This window comes from Dendrobates tinctorius, unplaced genomic scaffold (assembly GCF_039654945.1).
Source record: "Dendrobates tinctorius isolate UK_male_01 unplaced genomic scaffold, ASM3965494v1 ptg000243l, whole genome shotgun sequence".
Lineage (NCBI taxonomy): Eukaryota > Metazoa > Chordata > Amphibia > Anura > Dendrobatidae > Dendrobates > Dendrobates tinctorius.
In genome coordinates this window covers 413,943-433,605 of record NW_027361910.1, presented here as the reverse complement: position 1 = coordinate 433,605, position 19,663 = coordinate 413,943, and the positions used below count along the sequence as shown (strand labels likewise).

Sequence of the window (19,663 nt, the reverse complement as noted above, 5' to 3'; positions counted from 1 at the left end):
CTTTGCTCACTGGCTACATCTCGGTAGACTTGATGTCAGCACTGCAGAGAATAACAAAAACTGGGAGCAATTGCAGTGATGCCGTGCTGGACCCAGGAAGGGTGAGTAAAGGGCTGTTTGTCTTTGTTTTAAAATTAACTGATACCAAGGAAGATGAGTTTTTCTAAACTGGATTAAAACTATCGATTACAGTTGTATCCACGCTTTCTTTCAGATCAGGATGTTAAGAAGCTAGGGCGGCGAGTCAAAGTGGACCAGTGTTTGGTAAGTAAGTGTTGTAGCTGTTTTCGTTCTGACCTAAAGTCCGATATGCCGGATCACCAGTGAGGCCGAATTAAGAGATTAGGCCCTCAAATAACGAGCGCTCAGAGAAAAGAATACACACTGGTTGTGAGCAAGTCTCTTTTCTGTTTATTCACTCAAGAATGCAGTTTTTTTTACCATTACAGCAATGTAACTCATGTACCCCCCCCCTCCCCCCTTGTTACCCAGATCATGACTTTATTTACAATGTACCCAAAACATGTTTCTGCAGACTCTTTTAAACATTTCATATGACATAAGTATAAGGCTGTGTGCACACACTGCGGATTCCGCTGCGTTTCCGCAGCGGTTTTGGCCGCTGCGGACACGCAGCAGTTTTAGCTGCGGTGTACAGTACCATTCATTTGAATGGAAAAACAAAAAACGCTGTGCCGACGCTGCAGAAAAAAAGCGCGGATTTGCTGCGGTTTTGAATCCGCAGAAAGAATTGCATGTCAATTCTTTCTGCGGAAACCGCTGCGGGTTCCTATCTCCACCATTGTGGAGATAGTGAATCCGCAGGACCAAACCGCAGGCAAAACCGCAGATAATCCGCAGGTCTTTGGACCTGCGGATTATCTGCGGTTTTTGCAAAATCCGTGCGGATTAATCCGCAGCGGAATCCGCAGCGTGTGCACACAGCCTAAAATCCTTGAATCGGAGACTATAAGGCTATAATATGAAAACAAATTTTAGCAAGAGAAGGCAAAACATTCTATATAGTAAGCATATTATCTTAAAAGATATTACATTTTAAAGAAGCTGTTCAAGCAAAATCTTTCTACTCCCTTTTGAACGTGCCTGTAATGAAGAGTACGAGGGTGTTCAAAACTTTATGTACCCCAGTATGTTCTGTTACTGTGAGAGAGCTGAGCTTTTCTGTGCATGTTGAGCCATACAACAAACACAGTAGAAGTTCACTTTGTTGAAAATACGGGAAGTGACAGGATGGCAAATGCAGTACAGTACTTCTCTATAAAGAATGTGAGGGATTTGGAGCTTTGTTCCGGAATTTTTTTTTTTTTTTTTTACAAAGGAAGAAAAGAAGCCATGAAAGGATGATTGCTGTATACAGTTGTGGCCAAAAGTATTGACACCCCTGAAATTCTGTCAGATAATACTCAGTTTCTTCCTGAAAATGATTGCAAACACAAATTCTTTGGTATTATTATCTTCATTTAATTTGTCTTAAATGAAAAAACACAAAAGAGAATGAAGCAAAAAGCAAAACATTGATCATTTCACACAAAACTCCAAAAATGGGCCAGACAAAAGTATTGGCACCCTCAGCCTAATACTTGTTTGCACAACCTTTAGCCAAAATAACTGCGACCAACCGCTTCCGGTAACCATCAATAAGTTTCTTACAATGCTCTACTGGAATTTTAGACCATTCTTCTTTGGCAAACTGTTCCAGGTCCCTGATATTTGAAGGGTGGCTTCTCCAAACTGCCATTTTTAGATCTCTCCACAGGTGTTCTATGGGATTCAGGTCTGGACTCATTGCTGGCCACCTTAGAAGTCTCCAGTGCTTTCTCTTAAACCATTTTCTAGTGCTTTTTGAAGTGTGTTTTGGGTCATTGTCCTGCTGGAAGACCCATGACCTCTGAGGGAGACCCAGCTTTCTCACACTGGGCCCCACATTATGCTGCAATGCTGCAAAATTTGTTGGTAGTCTTCAGACTTCATAATGTCATGCACACGGTCAAGCAGTCCAGTGCCAGAGGCAGCAAAGCAACCCCAAAACATCAAGGAACCTCCGCCATGTTTGACTGTAGGGACCGTGTTCTTTTCTTTGAATGCCTCTTTTTTTCTCCTGTAAACTCTATGTTGATGCCTTTGCTCAAAAAGTTCTACTTTTGACTCATCTGACCAGAGAACATTCTTCCAAAACGTTTTAGGCTTTTTCAGGTAAGTTTTGGCAAACTCCAGCCTGGCTTTTTTTATGTCTCGGGGTAAGAAGTGGGGTCTACCTGGGTCTCCTACCATACAGTCCCTTTTCATTCAGACGCCGACGGATAGTACGGGTTGACACTGTTGTACCCTCGGACTGCAGGGCAGCTTGAACTTGTTTGGATGTTAGTCGAGGTTCTTTATCCAACATCCGCACAATCTTGCGTTGAAATCTCTTGTCAATTTTTCTTTTCCGTCCACATCTAGGGAGGTTAGCCACAGTGCCATGGGCTTTAAACTTCTTGATGACACTGCGCACGGTAGACACAGGAACATTCAGGTCTTTGGAGATGGACTTGTAGCCTTGAGATTGCTCATGCTTCCTCGCAATTTGGTTTCTCAAGTCCTCAGACAGTTCTTATTATCGAACAGAATTGCAGGGGTGTCAATACTTTTGGCCACAACTGTATATTGATAATGCATCTTCCAACTACCAAATAAAGTTTGGGGTCAAGCAATTTAAATGAGGTAGGGAATCAATTGAAGATGACCCCCATTCAAGGTGACCTGTCAAAGCATGTTTGAGAAAATGTGCTGTAAAGTGAAGGCCTTTGTTTTGGAAAATCGTCAGGTAAAAGTCGGTGTTAAGGCTTTTGAGTTTAGCATGGTTTCCAGTATCATTCATGATGTTTTGATGATGTGAAAGGTCAGTTCCCAGTGGGAGCCACAAATGTTGTCTCAAGCAACTAAGCCAAGAGAATTCAGACATGCTTAGAGAAAATCGAGGAGACTTCTAATCTTGAATTATTACTGTTGATGAAGCATGAAGTCCACACCATGATTGTAAAACCAAATAAGCTTCCATGCAATGGAAGCACAAGTGGTTACCAACTTAGAAATTTCTTTTCCAGCAATCAGCTGGAAAGATCATGGTTTTTGGGGGTACAAAAGATGTTTTATTACCAGTGTTCTGCCTTCCTCCATGTGTGACGCTGTGTAGATTCCAGCATACGGCTAAACCCTTCATTCACTCCCAGTAACAAGACTGTATGGGTGCTTAAGTCTATGTTTATTGGGATGATATGGACAACAATAGGAGATAACAGATGGTATAGTAGATGAGATTGGTGAACACAGTAGTAGATGATATCAGAGGTTGTTGAACACAATTGTGGATGAGATCAGAGATTGTTGAACACAATGTGGATGAGATCAGGTAAAAGCTATAAGGAAACAGACAGTGCAGCATGTCAGTACTAGCAGATATCACAGCAATAACACAAGGTGCTATCATAACAGTAAAGCAATGATACAGAGTGCTTTTATATCAGTAGCATGCATTATACAGAGGCTGAGCAATACAACATACAATGCAGTGAAAGAGATATCTAAACAACTTATGGCTGCCAGCCTTGCATTAACTGAACAGAGGTGGATCTGTCTAACATGCAGTGTAATAACATTACAGGAGCTGAACATGCATTGCAAATATCATGGGGGGCTGTTTTATGGCCAGCTAACACAGATGCATAGCACATATCACATAACTGCATTACATCCTTACCGGAATCCACTTGATATAAGCAGTGATCTTGCAGGGAGCTGAGCCACATGCGAGTTCCTCAGAGATCCGGGAGAAATGGCTACATGTTGCTGACCCGGGAAGGATGAAGGGGCGGTTCTGAACAGAATAACCATTAAAGGAACAGGATTCTAAATCCAAGAACAGGGGAAACTATGACATCTAATGGCCATAGCTGGAACAGCACTTAAGAAATGTCTTGCTGCACATGAATGGGCAGAACAACCAGAATTCAGTCCCATAAGAAAACAATTACTGGAGACGCCTGAGTTTTAAGAATGATGACATTACGTGTGGCAATCAAAGAAAAACGCCATGGGAAGTATTTGCAGATGTGTTGCTTCACTGCAACGTGCCAGCTCACAAGGCTTGCAAATCACAAGCTGATATTGGGGAATGCAGCTTCATAAAGCTTAACCATCCACCCTACAGTCAAGACCTAGCTCCCAGTAATTAGAGCATGGTCTAACAAGCTTGTGTGAGAACAGAACTGACATTTATAAAGCATTGCATTGCTAGTGCATGGCAATCTTTTTAACAGCATTCCAACTCCTGAAAGTAAAAGTCCCTTAGAAGGGCCAAGTAAATAAAAAAAAGTCTGAAAATATTTTCAAATCACAAAATAAAATTTTAAAAAATACTGCAACCATACATAAGTATTTTCATGTAAAAACAAATTTTAAAAAAGTACACACGTTTGGTATTGCCGCGTCCGGATCGGAATTTTTTTTATACTAGTTTTTTATTGTGTAAAAGCTAAAAAAAAAAATTATTTAAATGTGGTATCGCTGTAATCGTACTCACCCGAATAAAGCAATCTTACCAACTTTCACACGCGGACCAGAGTAGAAAAAAGACAATTCCTGAATTGCTGGTTTTTGTTCATTCTGCCTCCCAAAAATCGGAATTGAATGCGATCAAAAAATGTCATGTCCTCGAAAATGATGCTAATAAAAATGTCAGCTGACTGTAGGCAGAAATATAGTAAAATTTATAGCTCTCAAAAGTCTAGCAATGCAAAAAAGTCATCTAATCACTATACCGCAAGAGGAACAGCGTAAAAAATCAATTCTTGACCTGCTGTTATATTCATTGTGCCTCCGAAAGATTGCAGTAAGGCTAGAATCACATTTGTCCTGCGCTCTACACTGAGCGCTTACACCAGATTTGCTGTGTAAATCTCTGAAATATGTGATTCAGATGGAACCCCTGGTAGAAAATGTACTATAATCAGGCAGATGTAGTTACTGTGGACGCTGTCTGGCCTATAATCCGGCGGTGTCCGTCTTTTATCTGTTCATAAAAGTGCGGTCGGCTACAGTTTTGTGCACCTGTGACAATAAGGACACCTCTGAACAGAGGCCAGACTGAGTTCAGAGTAACTACTGTCTCATTATAGTGAATAAAAGATTCAGATAGAAGTTATTTAAGTGCTCAGCTTAGTGCGTTGGATAAATGTGATCCCAAATGTTTTGTAAAATGTTCGAAATAAAAGCTTAAATCAAACCACAAAATAAACAAGTCCCCACTCAAGTCCATCATGTGTCAATGAAAATATAGGGGGCTTCCATGTTAACTGGTAGTAGAAAGGCACCTCCAAAAGAAATCCAGGGATTTCCCAAATCCAAATGACCCTCTCACTTCTAAGCCCCACAGTGTACCTAAACCACATTTAGCATCCATAAGTGTGGCTTTTCTATAGCTGAGAGCCCACCTAATTTATGGGTGCATGTCTTCAGAAGCCACAAGGTGGGCATAACTTATTGGGCTATACAATGTATGGGCACTACAATAGCAGATTTGCAATTTTCACTCCTCAACATCCACTGCTTCTTGTTTCTGGAAAACACTCATGGAGTCAAATTATCACCAAAATGGGGTCATTTGAGGTGGTTATTCTGCTCTTCTAGCACTTAGGGACTCTGTATATGGAGTCTGCAAACTATTCTGAGAAAATCTGCGCTCCGGGAGGCAAATAGCGCTCCATCTCTCCAGAGTCTTGTCGTGTGGCTACGCAATGCTATACAGCCACATATGGGGTATTTCCACAATCAGCAGAGATTGTGTGACAAATTGTGGTGCCTTTTTTATCCATTTCTTCTTGTGAAAATGTGAAATCTGGGGCGAAAACAATTTTTTGGGTGTAAAATTGTAGTTATTTTTCTTCACTACTCAATGGTATAAAATTGTGTTAAACACTCTGTGTCATAATGATTACTGCACCCTTAGATGAATTCATTGAGAGAGGTGTAGTTTGTAAAATCGGGTCACTTATGGGGGGTTCTGCTGTTCTGGAACCTTAGGGACTCATCCAGTGGCTCTTGGCACCCGCAAACCATAACGGTAAAATTTGCACTAAATTGCATCTCTCCTTCCCTTCTGAGTTTTTCACTGTGCCTCAAAAGTAGTTTCCGATTACATGTAGGGTATTGATGCACTCAGGAGATATTACTCAACAAACTGAGACTTAAAAAATTTGGGACTAAAAAATTTTAGCGGTAAAAATGATTTTTCGTATTCTCAGATTAACATTATAAATGTCTATGAAGCACCTGGGGGTACAAGGTCCTCACCACACATCTAAATACAATCCTTGAGGGGTACAGTTTCCAAAATGATGTCAGTTGTAGGGAGTTTCCACTGTTTAGGCACATCATGGACTTTCCAAACCTCGACTCGGCGTCCGCTCTCGATTACAACCATTTTTGCGTTCTAAAAGTCAGCATACTCTTCCCTTCTGAGCACTTCCATGCACCCTAAAAGTAGTTTTCACCCACATAAGGGGTATGGGTGTTGTCGCGTACCTACTTCTCAGCACGTGACTTGTGGTTGCGTCTGCAAGGGTTAATCTATCTCCTCACTCAGTCCAACATTAAACATCTGTCCTATGCTGCAATGGGAGGATAAATCGCACGCCGACACAGACCATGCACCCTGCTTCATACACTCTGCCACCACTCACCGAACATACGGGCAATGAGTCCCGGAAGTACTACTATTACTGTCTGCCAATCACCAGGATCATACACTCTAAGGCTATGTATTCTTATATTACATACAAGGTTTAAATTTATTAAAGTTTTAACCGTTAATAGAAAATTACAGTGCTTACAATAAGAGATTATAAAAATATGTAAATAAAAAGTGACAAATATGTAAAACAGTTATAAAAATAAAAGGGAGAAACTTACAGAAATATCTAAACTTTGCAGTTTGGTTTTCTGCTTCCTGAGGGAGGAAGTATGAAAATGGATCACATCAGCTTGGCTGCACTCAAACTGTGAACCCCTTTTTCCAGGACGTCCCTCCTGACAGCACCATGGAGGCTGTCCTTCCTTCCATCCTTATAGGGACATGAAATGCACGAGAGGTTAAAAGGTGCCCTCCCACTCTAGTGTTTTTCCTGTCCCTGTAAGGACAGGCACGAGAGACGTCGTGGAAAGTGAAGCAGCCTCAGCGTCCGTCGCTTACCTTGAGGGCTCAGGGGGATCAGGGGACCAAACTCCACTTCCCCCCTGTCAAGAGATCCAGTGCCTACACCCCCCCCAAGGGGGGTTCTCCGCCAGGTGTCCCGTGGAGCGGCGATCCGGGATTCGGAGCCGCTTCCCCTCAACGGGGCTCTCTGCTCCCACAGCCAAACGCCGCATCATTTTCAGCCGCGGCTGCATCACTTCCAGGTGCCAGATGATGACTTCCGGTTGCGTTCCAGCGTGGAACGCATCAGAGCCGGAAATGGAGCGGCGACACGGCAGGAGCGGCATACAGCAGATAAGGATCAGATGACCCACTCAAGACAAGGTAGGATAAAATAAGCTGCAGAGGGGGTCTGCTACACAGCACACTGACCACAATACACCCGCCATGGAGGACGCCGTGAAATCCGGTGATCACCCTGAACCACCAATGTCTGTAAGTAGGCTTTGGGGGCACGACTGTACAGGACATGGAAAGACAGGAATTTTAATCAAAAACTTCCTGTGCTTTATATTAGGGGGATACGGCACCGACTCCTGCAGCATCAACTTCCGGGAAATCGGGCAAATCCAATAAATGCCCCATCTGCTCCAGCAGGCTGCCTGGGTCGTGGAAAAAACCCCTATGTGAGGAGTGCACCCTCAGGGTCATCAGAGGCGAGCAGGATACTCTCCTTGCCGAGATGCGCACAATGGTCAGAGAGGAGGTTCAGGCCTCTGTCTCAGGACTGCTACCTACCCAGTCATCCCATCAGCCCCATACTAAGAGACCAAGATGGGAGCCCTAACAGTCATCAGACGAAGATGTCAAGTCGCTAAGTTCGGACTCAGAGGAGGAGGGCGAGATTACCTCGGGGAAAAGATATCTCTTCTCAGAAAACACGGATGAGCTTCTAAGTGCCGTAAGAAGCACTATGCAGATCGAGGAAGCCCCAAAGACTCAGTCCTTCCAGGACAAAAAGTTTGGGGGCCTAAGAGATATGATTCGCCAGGTCTTTCCAGTTAATGATCATATCCGTACAATGATTTTGGAGGAATGGCAAGACGCTGAGAAGCTACTGGTCATTCCTCGAGACTTCAGGCACCGGCTACCGTTCCACCAGGAGAACATTAACACTTGGGATGAGGTTCCTAAGATCGACACTCCAGTGGCCAGGGTGTCAAGTAAGACTTCAGTCCCCTTTGAAGATTCCTCTAGTCTCAAAGAACCCATGGACAAGAAGGCTGATGGACTCCTAAAGAGGGCCTGCGAGGCCTCTGCGGCGGTTATGAAGACAAACATCAGTCTCCAGATCCATGCACCTGTGGATCGACCAGCCAGAGCACCAACTAAAGGGGAAAACCCCCAGAAGTGATATCTTAGAGGGCCTTCCCCTGTTGAGGATCGCAACCGGGTTCCTGGCAGACGCTTCAGCCGAATCGGTGTGATTTGCGGCCAGGAATAATTCTTTATCCAATGCGGCTTGTAGAGCCATACAGATGAAGACCTGGTCATGAGATTACCAGTCAAAAAATAATAATAAAGGTATTCGGACCAGTCTTAGATAAAATTCTGGAGAATGCCACTGACAACAAAAAAGGTTTTCCCAAGAAAAAAACAAAGATATATTTCCTTTCAAAGGTCGTGTCCTTCCTAAAGGCAGGAATATAGAGGGAGAGGGAGATCAGCTCACTGGGAATACCCGAAAGGAGGGAAAAATAGGGTCCCCCCTTTTCGCTCCAGACCAAGTTCCAGGAGCAGGAGACAATGACACCAGACCGGTAGGAGGTCACCTCAAACAGTTTTCAGATGCATGGGGGCTCATCTCCCAGAACCAGTGGATCCTGAACACTGTTTCCCAGGGCTATACCCTCGAATTCACCAACCCCCCCAGCACGATTTGTGGTTACAAATCCCCAGTCCAAAACCCTTATAGACCCTATATGGGCAGACGTAAAAGTTCTAAGATCAAACGTAGTGGTTCCGGTCTCACAAAGAGAGAAGGGTCAGGGCCATTATTCAACCCTTTTCATGGTAAAAAAACCTACTAGATCTAAAAAGTGCATACTATCATGTTCGCATCCACCCTCACGCTCAGAAGTTCCTTCGGTTTGCACTAAAAATGGGAAACGCGTACTACCATTTTCAGTTTCAGGCTCTTCCTTTTGGTCTAGCTTCAGCACCCCGGGTCTTTACGAAGCTGGTCGCCGAGATCATGGCACACTTAAGACAAAGTAGCATAATCATCTTTCCATACCTGGACGATTTCCTTGTAATATCCTGTTCATCCTCTGAATTAAAGAAGCAACTCGACTTGGTGATCGCCAGCTCCAGGACCTAGGTTGGATCCTGAACAAGGACAAATCAGACCTGCAGCCAGGAACAGAAAAATGTTTCTGGGAGTCCTCTTAGATTCCAAAAGAAGAATCTTGTTTTTACCGGAGCGAAAGAATGAGTCCGTCATGAACAAAGTCCGTCAGCTATGGCGAAATTGAGTATCCATTAGAACCACAATGAAGGTCCTGGGAACCCTGACAGCATGCATACCTTGCGTAATGTGGAGTCAGGCTCACACAAAAAGACTACAGATAGAAATCCTATCATAATGGGACAGGCCGCAGACCTCTCTGGACAAAGAAATTCGTCTATCTCCAGCTCTAAAATCAACTCTGAAATGGTGGACCAGTCACAGGAACATCAGTCAGGGGGTGCCTTGGATCCTTTCACCATGCATGACTATCGTCACAGATGCCAGCAGAGAAGGATGGGGGGGCCCATCTGGAAGGGGAAGGTACCCCCAGGAAACATGGCCAGGAAACATCAGTTCGCAATCCTCAAACTACAGAGAACTACGAGCCGTTTGGGAGACACTAAAGCGAAGTCTGTCAAGGTTACTGGACCAACGTAATCGGACAACGTAAACACAGTATCTTTCCTACGCCACCAGGGAGGCCCAAGACACGAGAAGATTCAGGGCCTGGCTGCCCGCATCTTCACCTGGGCAGAAAACAACGTTCACTCCATATCAGCGGTACACCTAGAAGGCTCCAGGAACACCCTAGCCAAATATTTGAGCAGACGAGAACGAGACACCGAATGGGAACTGAAGGAAGAAATATTCATAGACTTGTTCCACCTGTGGGGAACCCCCCAGCTGGACCTCTTCGTGACAAGAAAGAACACCAAGCTACAAAGATTTTACTCCCTCAATCAATCGGACCGTCCAGAAGGGGTCGATGCCTTGAACCAGAGATGGGGAGGGGGTCTGCTATATGGCTTTCCCCCCATTGTTATAATATCAAGAGTCCTCAGGAAGATCCAGGAGGAAGGAGCATGGGTAATGCTAGTGGTACCCTTCTGGCCAAGGCAAAGTTGGTTCCCCCTCCTGGAAAAGATGGCTCAGGAGGGGCCGCTCCATCTACCAGCTGTGGAAGACCTACTTTCCCAGGGACCAGTTCTGCATCCAAACCTGGAGAACCTACAGTTGACAGCATGGGTCCTGAGAGGGTGGTAGTACCCCCATAGACCCATCCCATCCAAACATTCCTCAAATCCTTGACTTCCTCCAAGCAGGATTTAATAAAGGTCTGAGTCCGAGCACATTGAAGGTTCAGATAGCGGATTTAAGTACTTTCTTTGATTCCTCCTTGGCCTCTCATCCATGGATAGCACGTTTTTCCAAGGCCATCCAGAGATTGAGACCCACGATAAGGAAAATAATCCCCTCGTGGGACCTAAATCTGGTCCTTAACGCTCTATGCAAACCCCCATATGAGCCGATAACAGAAATAGACGTGACAAGACTCACACTAAAGACCGTGTTTTTGTTGGCCGTCATCTCAGCCAAACTGCTGGGTGAGATCCAAGCCCTGTCAATACAGAACTCCTACATTCAGATATTTGACGACCACATAATAAAACTTAAAGGGGTTGTCCGGGCTTTTCACATAATCTCAGTGCATATCTGGGCTTCAGAATGCTGAAAATAAGTAATTTACCTTCTGTGGCCAGTTTGCAGGGTTTGCTAGATATTATTGTCAGCATTCTGCAGCCCAGATATGCACTGAGATTATGTGAAAAGCCCGGACAGCCCCTTTATCCTGGTTTAAATTCTGGGGGATACTACCTTAGGAAGGAATCCCGGGTTATAGTCCTGCCCTCATTTTGCCCATCCCCAAATAACGATAAAGAAAGATTCTCTTTTGAAATGCGTGTTGGGGTAATAGACGCTGCATACCCCTGCTCCTCTACTAAGGTAATGAGTTAGTATGCACCCTTGATTGATTTGTGGCTACTTGCTATCTATACACATATGCAGCAGCGATTTGCTAGCATACACTGATGCACTCATGCAGTAGCGATTTGCTAGCATGCACTGATGCACTTATTCAGTAGCGATTTGCTAGCATTAACATTAGATTTTCTTTAACCCTATGGTAGTGTACTTAGAGGATGCATTTAGTTGAAAGTTAGAGAATATTTAGCAGTCACTTTCAAGCACTGTGGCACTTTTTTGGTCTGTGGGATTTACCATCTTTTAGACAATAAGGAGATATTGATATGAGTATTAATTTAATACCTTCATTGAGGTTTTTAACTGATCTATCTAAGATGTATTAGAGTGCGTTAATGATGCATATTCTCTGTTTATTATGAATATAAGAGAAGTGGCATTTTCTGTCTTTTTTGGACCTGAGGCATCATTTTCTGTTATGTTAATTTATTAATAAAATTGTAATTTTCAAATATACACACTTTTGCTTTCCTTGCTTATATGCTGGCTTGGTAGTTTATAATGAATATTACCATATATACTTGCGTATAAGCCGAGATTTTCAGCCCCTTTTTTGGGGCTGAAAGTTCCCCTCTCGGCTTATACGCAAGTCATATACCAGGGGGTCGGAGGGGGAGCGGGGGTGTCAGAGATCATACCCCCCCTTCCGCAGTCTCTGCAGCCCCCCTGCTTCTCCCGGTCTCAGGCTCCTTCCTTCAGCAGTCACCTTGTAACGCTCATTAAAGTCATGAATATGTGCATATTTATGACTTTAATGAGCGGTAACACGTGACCGCTGAAGGAAGGAGCCTGAAACCTGGAGCAGCAGGGGGCTGCAGAGACCGCGCCAGGAGTGGTATGTATAAGCTGTATTCACCTGTCCCCGATCCATTGCTGTGCGGTGCTCTGTCCTCTCCTCTGCGTCCTCTGACTGATGTTCAGGTCAGAGGGCGCGGTGACGTAGTTAGTGCGCTCCGCACCCTCTGCCTGAATGTCACTGACAGAGGGACCTGGCAGACAGAGCAACGCGCAGCCATGGAGCGGGGATCGGTAAATATCGCCAGTGCCGGGGTCCTGAGCCAGCGGTGACACCGACACCGGGCCCCCAGCGACGAGAGGTGAGTATGCCATTTTTTTTTTTTTCAGCAGCATATAGGGGCATAATCTATGGAGCAGCATATGGGGGCATAATCTATGGAGCATCTTATGGGGCATAATCTATGGAGCATCTTATGGGGCATAATCTATGGAGCATCTTATGGGGCATAATCTATGGAGCATCTTATGGGGCTTAATCTATGGAGCATCTTATGGGGCATAATCTATGGAGCATCTTATGGGGGCCATAGCCTTTATGGAGCAGCATATGGGGCATATTATTCTATGGAGCATCTTATGGGGCCATTATTAACCTATGTGTAGCATTATATGGGGCCATTATTAACCTATGTGTAGCATTATATGGGGTGTATTTTGTATGGAGCATCTTATGGGGCCATCATGAACGGTATGGAGCATTATATGGGGCTCCTGATTCAATATGGATATTCAAAAATATTTAACCTACTGATGTCAATTAATTGTACTTTTATTGGTATCTATTTTTATTTTTGAAATTTAGCAGTAGCTGCTGCATTTTCCACCCTAGGCTTATAAGCGAGTCAAGAAGTTTTCCCAGATTTTTGTGGCAAATTTAGGGGGGTCGGCTTATACGCGGGTCAGCTTATACACGGTATGTAAAACGATCGCATCTATAATGTGTGTAACGCATTTCTTTGATGTTATCCATAAATTCCTATAAATAAAAAAAAGTTTGAAAATGGAGCCAGCAGAGCCTGCGCAGTAGCCACTATCGGCGATCCAATAGATGCTACTGCGCAGATGGCGCCATCTTGCTAGAGAGAAAAAATAATGTCCTCCTCTTAAGAGGATTACAGATGAATATGTAAGCAGAGCACCACATGAAGATACCGCCCCCCACAGGCCACCCCGGGGCACAAGAATCTCATTAGCGGAAAACTGAAAATAAAGATTACACACAACAACCACAAGACTTATTTCATCATCCAATTTAGCATTTTAATGAGCATAACGGCATCGACCTGACACTGTGTGTAGGTTACTGTGCACAAACCTGCTGACAGGTTACCTTTAAATGTTATTTCTTAGCTATTTCTGTGACATGAATCTCTTGTTTAATGGCATAAGAATTAAAAGTATGAAAATTGCGAAATTTTTACCAAATTTCTGATAATTTTACAAATAAACTCAAGTCATGTCAAACACATTTTACCACTAACATGAAGTGCAATATGTCACAAGAAAACTTTCTCAGAATAAGTGGGATCCTTTGAAGTGTTCCCAAGTTATTACCACATAAAGTGACACTGGTCAGAATAGTTTAATTTGGCCTGTTCATGAAGCTGAGAATAGACTTGGGGGCTGAAGGGGTTAAATGATGGGAAGAATGATGTGAATGTGAGTTTTCTGCATATATAATGTAAGATGAATTCCCATACAATTCTGTTTTCTTTCAACTTACTTGGCACTAAAAGTATGATTCTCACCTAATTAAAACTGTCTATTGCAGCTGATGTGTTCAGCATTTGTGAGCAAACATAGTATGCCCCAATATATCATCTACACCACACACAGTACCTATAGTTTATTATGCCCATTTACAGCATAAATGATATTTCCTCTCAATCAACAGACAGAGCAGCGCATCCTGTCATTGTGTTATGGGCTGTAAATTGGAGCTCACAGCAGATAAGCGCTGCACCTAAGGGACACTCGGCTGTCGGTGAGCGCTCCTTCCTCTATCTTCAAACACTGCTTTTCCCAGCAAAATTATTCAATATTTCTGGCCATATGAACTATTCCTGACTTTCTCGCAATTAAACTTTCCCTGTAATATTCGCTTGACCCCCCTTTGCCTTATGTCTATTGTAAGTGTTGCAATTTTGTCTAGTACACAAGATGTGTTCTGAAATTAATCTGCCCAGCAAACACCATAAAACTGTGCAAATTTCTACAAATGTAAGCCCTTGGAGCTTGAAAACGAAGTTTTGCAGAAAACCTGAAAGTGTTTTAATTCACCTATACTACAGTAAAGGCACATTTAAAAGGGATTAGGAAATCAAAATTTTGCTGAGAGTGCTTCTTTAGGGTGCAGTAAGACTGCTGTATAAATCGGTGCATGGACTCGCTGGCCACAGTCCCGACCCGAGCATAACAGCTGCATAGAAATACATGAAACTGTCATGCTTGGGTCGGGAGAGCCGCTGGCCAGTCTGAGCACTGCTTTCCGATCTCAATCCAATTTATACAGCCGTCTGACTGTGACCTTACAGTGATCACCTATACATGAGATAAGTGAGTGAGTTTGATCATATGCACTCCCAGCCCATTCATTTTCCATTAACCTGCCAGATTTAGTATAGTGCTTGGCATTCTCCAGCAGACAATAGAGCTAATGAAGTGGTGGTTAGCTGGCTTCTTTGTTGCTCCATTTAGACGGGGATCTGTAGTGTCCAGTTTATGATGTTGGGGAGAGTCCTTGTTCTCGGACCTCCAGCAACTTATCACCTCTCCTAAAGATGGATGATAACATTAGAACTTATGCAACTTTTTTATTGCTCAAATAAAGATTTTTTTTTTTTTGTTTGCTTCCTTAGACAATCCAATTTAATAGGGAATCTATGCTAATGTATTTTAGTTGTAGTATTGTAACCCTAAGGCTGTGTTCACACACAGCGTTTTTTTTAGCGTTTTTTACCGCGGTTTTCACTATAAAAGCGCTATAAAACCGCTAAAAATAAGCTTCCCAGTCATTTCTATGCATTTTGCACTTTTTGTGCACATTGATGCGTTTTTTTACCGCGAAAAAAACGCATTGCGGTAAAAAACGCAGCATGCACATTAATTTTGCGGATTTTTCCGCGGTTTTGGCTTCTTCCATACGTTTTGAAACCGCTGTGGAAAAAAACGCTTCAAAAACGCATCAAAACAGCGCAAAAACCGCCGCGGAAAAATAGGTGCGGTTTCTGGGAAGGGATTCAGGTTTTCAAGCAGAAATTTTCTGCTACGTGTGCACTTAGCCTTAGACTATGTGCACACGTCCGGAATTCCCGCGGATTTTATGCGTTTTTTTCGCCGCGAAAACACTACAAAAATTTCATAAAATAAGTAACCCATTGTGATCAATGGCATTCCGCAATGCTGTGCTAATGCTGCATATTTTTCCGCGGCAAAATCGCATTGCCGAAAAATACGCAGCATGCTCATTCTTTGTGCGGAATCATGGGAATTCCGCATACATAGGAATGCATTGTTCCGCTTACTTTCCGCATGTGGCTATGCCCACCATGCGCAAAGTAAGCGGAAAATGTGCGAATGGTACCCAGGGTCTGGAGGAGAGGAGATTCTCCTCCAGGCTCTGAGTACCATATCCCTGTAAAAAATTGAATTAAAATTAAAAATCTTGTTATTCTCACCTTCCTGAGTCCCATGCAGCGTCCTCAGGCCTCAGTGATGCTCCCGGCAAGTCCCGTTCCCAGCGATGCCTTGCGACAATGACTTTTGATGGGGTAGGGGTCTCGCGAGACTGCCAGGACAGGACAGGACTTGCCGGGAGCATCGCTGAGGCCTGGGGACACTGCGTGGGACGCTGGAAGGTGAGACTAACACGATTTTTTTTTTTTTTTTATTATTTTTAACTTTTTACTACTGATGCTGCGTATGCCGCCTCATAGTAAAAAGTTAGTCACACTCATCAAACACTATGTTTGACGAGTGTGACCAACCTGTCAATCAGTTTTCACGCTTGCAAAACGCTAGTTTTCCGCGGGAATTACGCATGCAGATTTCTCGCGTATTTCCCGCGGCAGGGAATTGCGGAATTGCCGCAGAAATTTCCGTGGGAATTCCGGACGTGTGCTCATAGTCTAATGCTTCATAATTTTTTGTGTAAGAGTATAACTGAACTTTAGAGAGCGTTTGTTTTTGTTTTCAATTTGACACAAAACATGAACTGTTTGCTAGACCACCATGTAAATCCAGTTAGTGATGTCTACTGTTTTTTGTCTGTCTTCAGGATCAAGCCGCAACTGGTACTGTTTTAAAGCCTAAAGGTTTGTTTTTCTTTTTGTTTCATATAAAATGCTTGACTTGGTAAATGCATTTCTGTGGGAACCCCTTCCCCAGCTTAGACCCTATACACCCCAAAATGTACAGTTTGCAACTTGATGTAAATTTCTACATTTTCTCCCTTGTTTTTGTGAGAGAAAATACTTTTGATGTCTTAGGGTATGTGCACACAATAAGCAAGTACGCAGCGTCCAACCCACAGTGTCCAGATGTTACAGTCTAGTAGATGGGATTTCAAGAAATCCCACAACTACCATGTGTGCACAGACGCCCGCGGCTCACCTGCGGAGCCGGACGTTCGGCGCGTTTTTCCAGACCGCAGCATGTCTGTCTTGCAGAGACGCGAGCCTCCGCAAGATAAATTTCATCCATACAATGTATTGGACGTGGTGAATCCGCACGGTTCAGTGAACACATGGATTCACCTGCCGTTCAATAGCCAGCAGCATACCCTAAATTATTCTTTAAAACGCTGAAAATCAGTTTTTGCTTAGATATTTGTAAACTAAAACCAAGTATAAAATGATTTGTGTGTGTATATATATATATATATATATATATATATATATATATATATATACACACATATACAGTGGGGCAAAAAAGTATTTAGTCAGTCAGCAATAGTGCAAGTTCCACCACTTAAAAAGATGAGAGGCGTCTGTAATTTACATCATAGGTAGACCTCAACTATGGGAGACAAACTGAGAAAAAAAAATCCAGAAAATCACATTGTCTGTTTTTTTTTCATTTTATTTGCATATTATGGTGGAAAATAAGTATTTGGTCAGAAACAAGCAATCAAGATTTCTGGCTCTCACAGACCTGTAACTTCTTCTTTAAGAGTCTCCTCTTTCCTCCACTCATTACCTGTAGTAATGGCACCTGTTTAAACTTGTTATCAGTATAAAAAGACACCTGTGCACACCCTCAAACAGTCTGACTCCAAACTCCACTATGGTGAAGACCAAAGAACTGTCAAAGGACACCAAAAACAAAATTGTAGCCCTGCACCAGGCTGGGAAGACTGAATCTGCAATAGCCAACCATCTTGGAGTGATGAAATCAACTGTGGGAGCAATAATTAGAAAATGGAAGACATACAAGACCACTGATAATCTCCCTCGATCTGGTGCTCCACGCAAAATCCCACCCCGTGGGGTCAGAATGATCACAAGAACGGTGAGCAAAAATCCCAGAACCACGCGGGGGGACCTAGTGAATGAACTGCAGAGAGCTGGGACCAATGTAACAAGGCCTACCATAAGTAACACTACGCCACCATGGACTCAGATCCTGCAGTGCCAGACGTGTCCCACTGCTTAAGCCTGTACATGTCCGGGCCCGTCTGAAGTTTGCTAGAGAGCATTTGGATGATCCAGAGGAGTTTTGGGAGAATGTCCTATGGTCTGATGAAACCAAACTGGAACTGTTTGGTAGAAACACAACTTGTCGTGTTTGGAGGAAAAAGAATACTGAGTTGCATCCATCAAACACCATACCTACTGTAAAGCATGGTGGTGGAAACATCATGCTTTGGGGCTGTTTCTCTGCAAAGGGGCCAGGACGACTGATCCGGGTACATGAAAGAATGAATGGGGCCATGTATCGTGAGATTTTGAGTGCAAACCTCCTTCCATCAGCAAGGGCATTGAAGATGAAACGTGGCTGGGTCTTTCAACATGACAATGATCCAAAGCACACCGCCAGGGCAACGAAGGAGTGGCTTTGTAAGAAGCATTTCAAGGTCCTGGAGTGGCCTAGCCAGTCTCCTGATCTCAACCCTACAGAAAACCTTTGGAGGGAGTTGAAAGTCCGTGTTGCCAAGCGAAAAGCCAAAAACATCACTGCTCTAGAGGAGATCTGCATGGAGGAATGGGCCAACATACCAACAACAGTGTGTGGCAACCTTGTGAAGACTTACAGAAAACGTTTGACCTCTGTCATTGCCAACAAAGGATATATCACAAAGTATTGAGATGAAATTTTGTTTCTGACCAAATACTTATTCTCCACCATAATATGCAAATAAAATGAAAAAAAAAACAGACAATGTGATTTTCTGGATTTTTTTTTTCTCAGTTTGTCTCCCATAGTTGAGGTCTACCTATGATGTAAATTACAGACGCCTCTCATCTTTTTAAGTGGCGGAACTTGCACTATTGCTGACTGACTAAATACTTTTTTGCCCCACTGTATATATATAATATTTAGATTGATACAAAGTACTTCCTTGTCAAGGTGTCCTAAATCTGTGAATTTTGTCATGATCATTTTTCCTTGCATTTGTTGATTCTTTAAAAACTCATGTCTACAATTTGCAAATTCTTTGTTCTGCATGTGAATTTTGCATCCGAAAACCTGTCTGACTTTTGAGACTTTGATCTTATTTGCTCATATGTTCTTAAAGAAGTTGTCCAGTCTTAAACTACAAGTCCACAGTCACTTTGTGACTGTAGGCTTGTAAATACAACGCTGCACTGTGCGCTGTGAGGATTCTCTGTTGCCGGGAACAGCAGTTATGTGATATGCATACTCCAGGCCACATTCTGACTAGATTGACGTGGCCTCAATAAAATACGAACGTATTGTGTGAGGCTGGAAACAGTCTGGTCGGAATGTATGCAGATTATGTGCAGACTTGTAGTTTAACACCAGACAGCCCCTTTTAATTGAATTTTTTTTTACATTTTTTTTTACATTCAATAGATTTATTAGAAATCGGTAGCGCTTTGAGCAGATGACTGACAAAAAAAACATTTTTATAAAACAAATATTTTAAAGGACTAAAAATCCTGTTTCTCCATTTTTGCACAGGCTGGGACATCATAAACTTAGATTACACTCAGAAGCAGGTAGTTCTAATAGACTCTCTGCTGACTGTGGATGGGGGGAACAGTACCCATGTGGGTGCAAGGAAGCACAATCGAGACATTGCAGAGGTGGCTGCTGCAGCAGAACTGTTACTGCCCCGTGGCAGTTCACGCATTTATGGACCAGTAAGTGCTGTT

The 19,663-nt window shown here is 43.2% G+C and overlaps 1 protein-coding gene across 4 annotated transcripts in view; it reads left to right on the top strand.

The window, feature by feature from the left end:
• The window catches only part of EP400 (E1A binding protein p400), a 346,882-nt gene that overhangs the window by 93,208 nt on the left and 234,011 nt on the right, over nucleotides 1-19,663 (top strand). For all 4 annotated transcript variants that reach the window (XM_073557025.1, XM_073557023.1, XM_073557026.1 and 1 more), the window contains exons 10-12: nucleotides 215-264; nucleotides 16,600-16,636; nucleotides 19,470-19,651. In XM_073557025.1, the coding sequence (XP_073413126.1) occupies nucleotides 215-264; nucleotides 16,600-16,636; nucleotides 19,470-19,651 (269 nt within the window). The remainder of the gene's footprint in view (nucleotides 1-214; nucleotides 265-16,599; nucleotides 16,637-19,469; nucleotides 19,652-19,663) is intronic.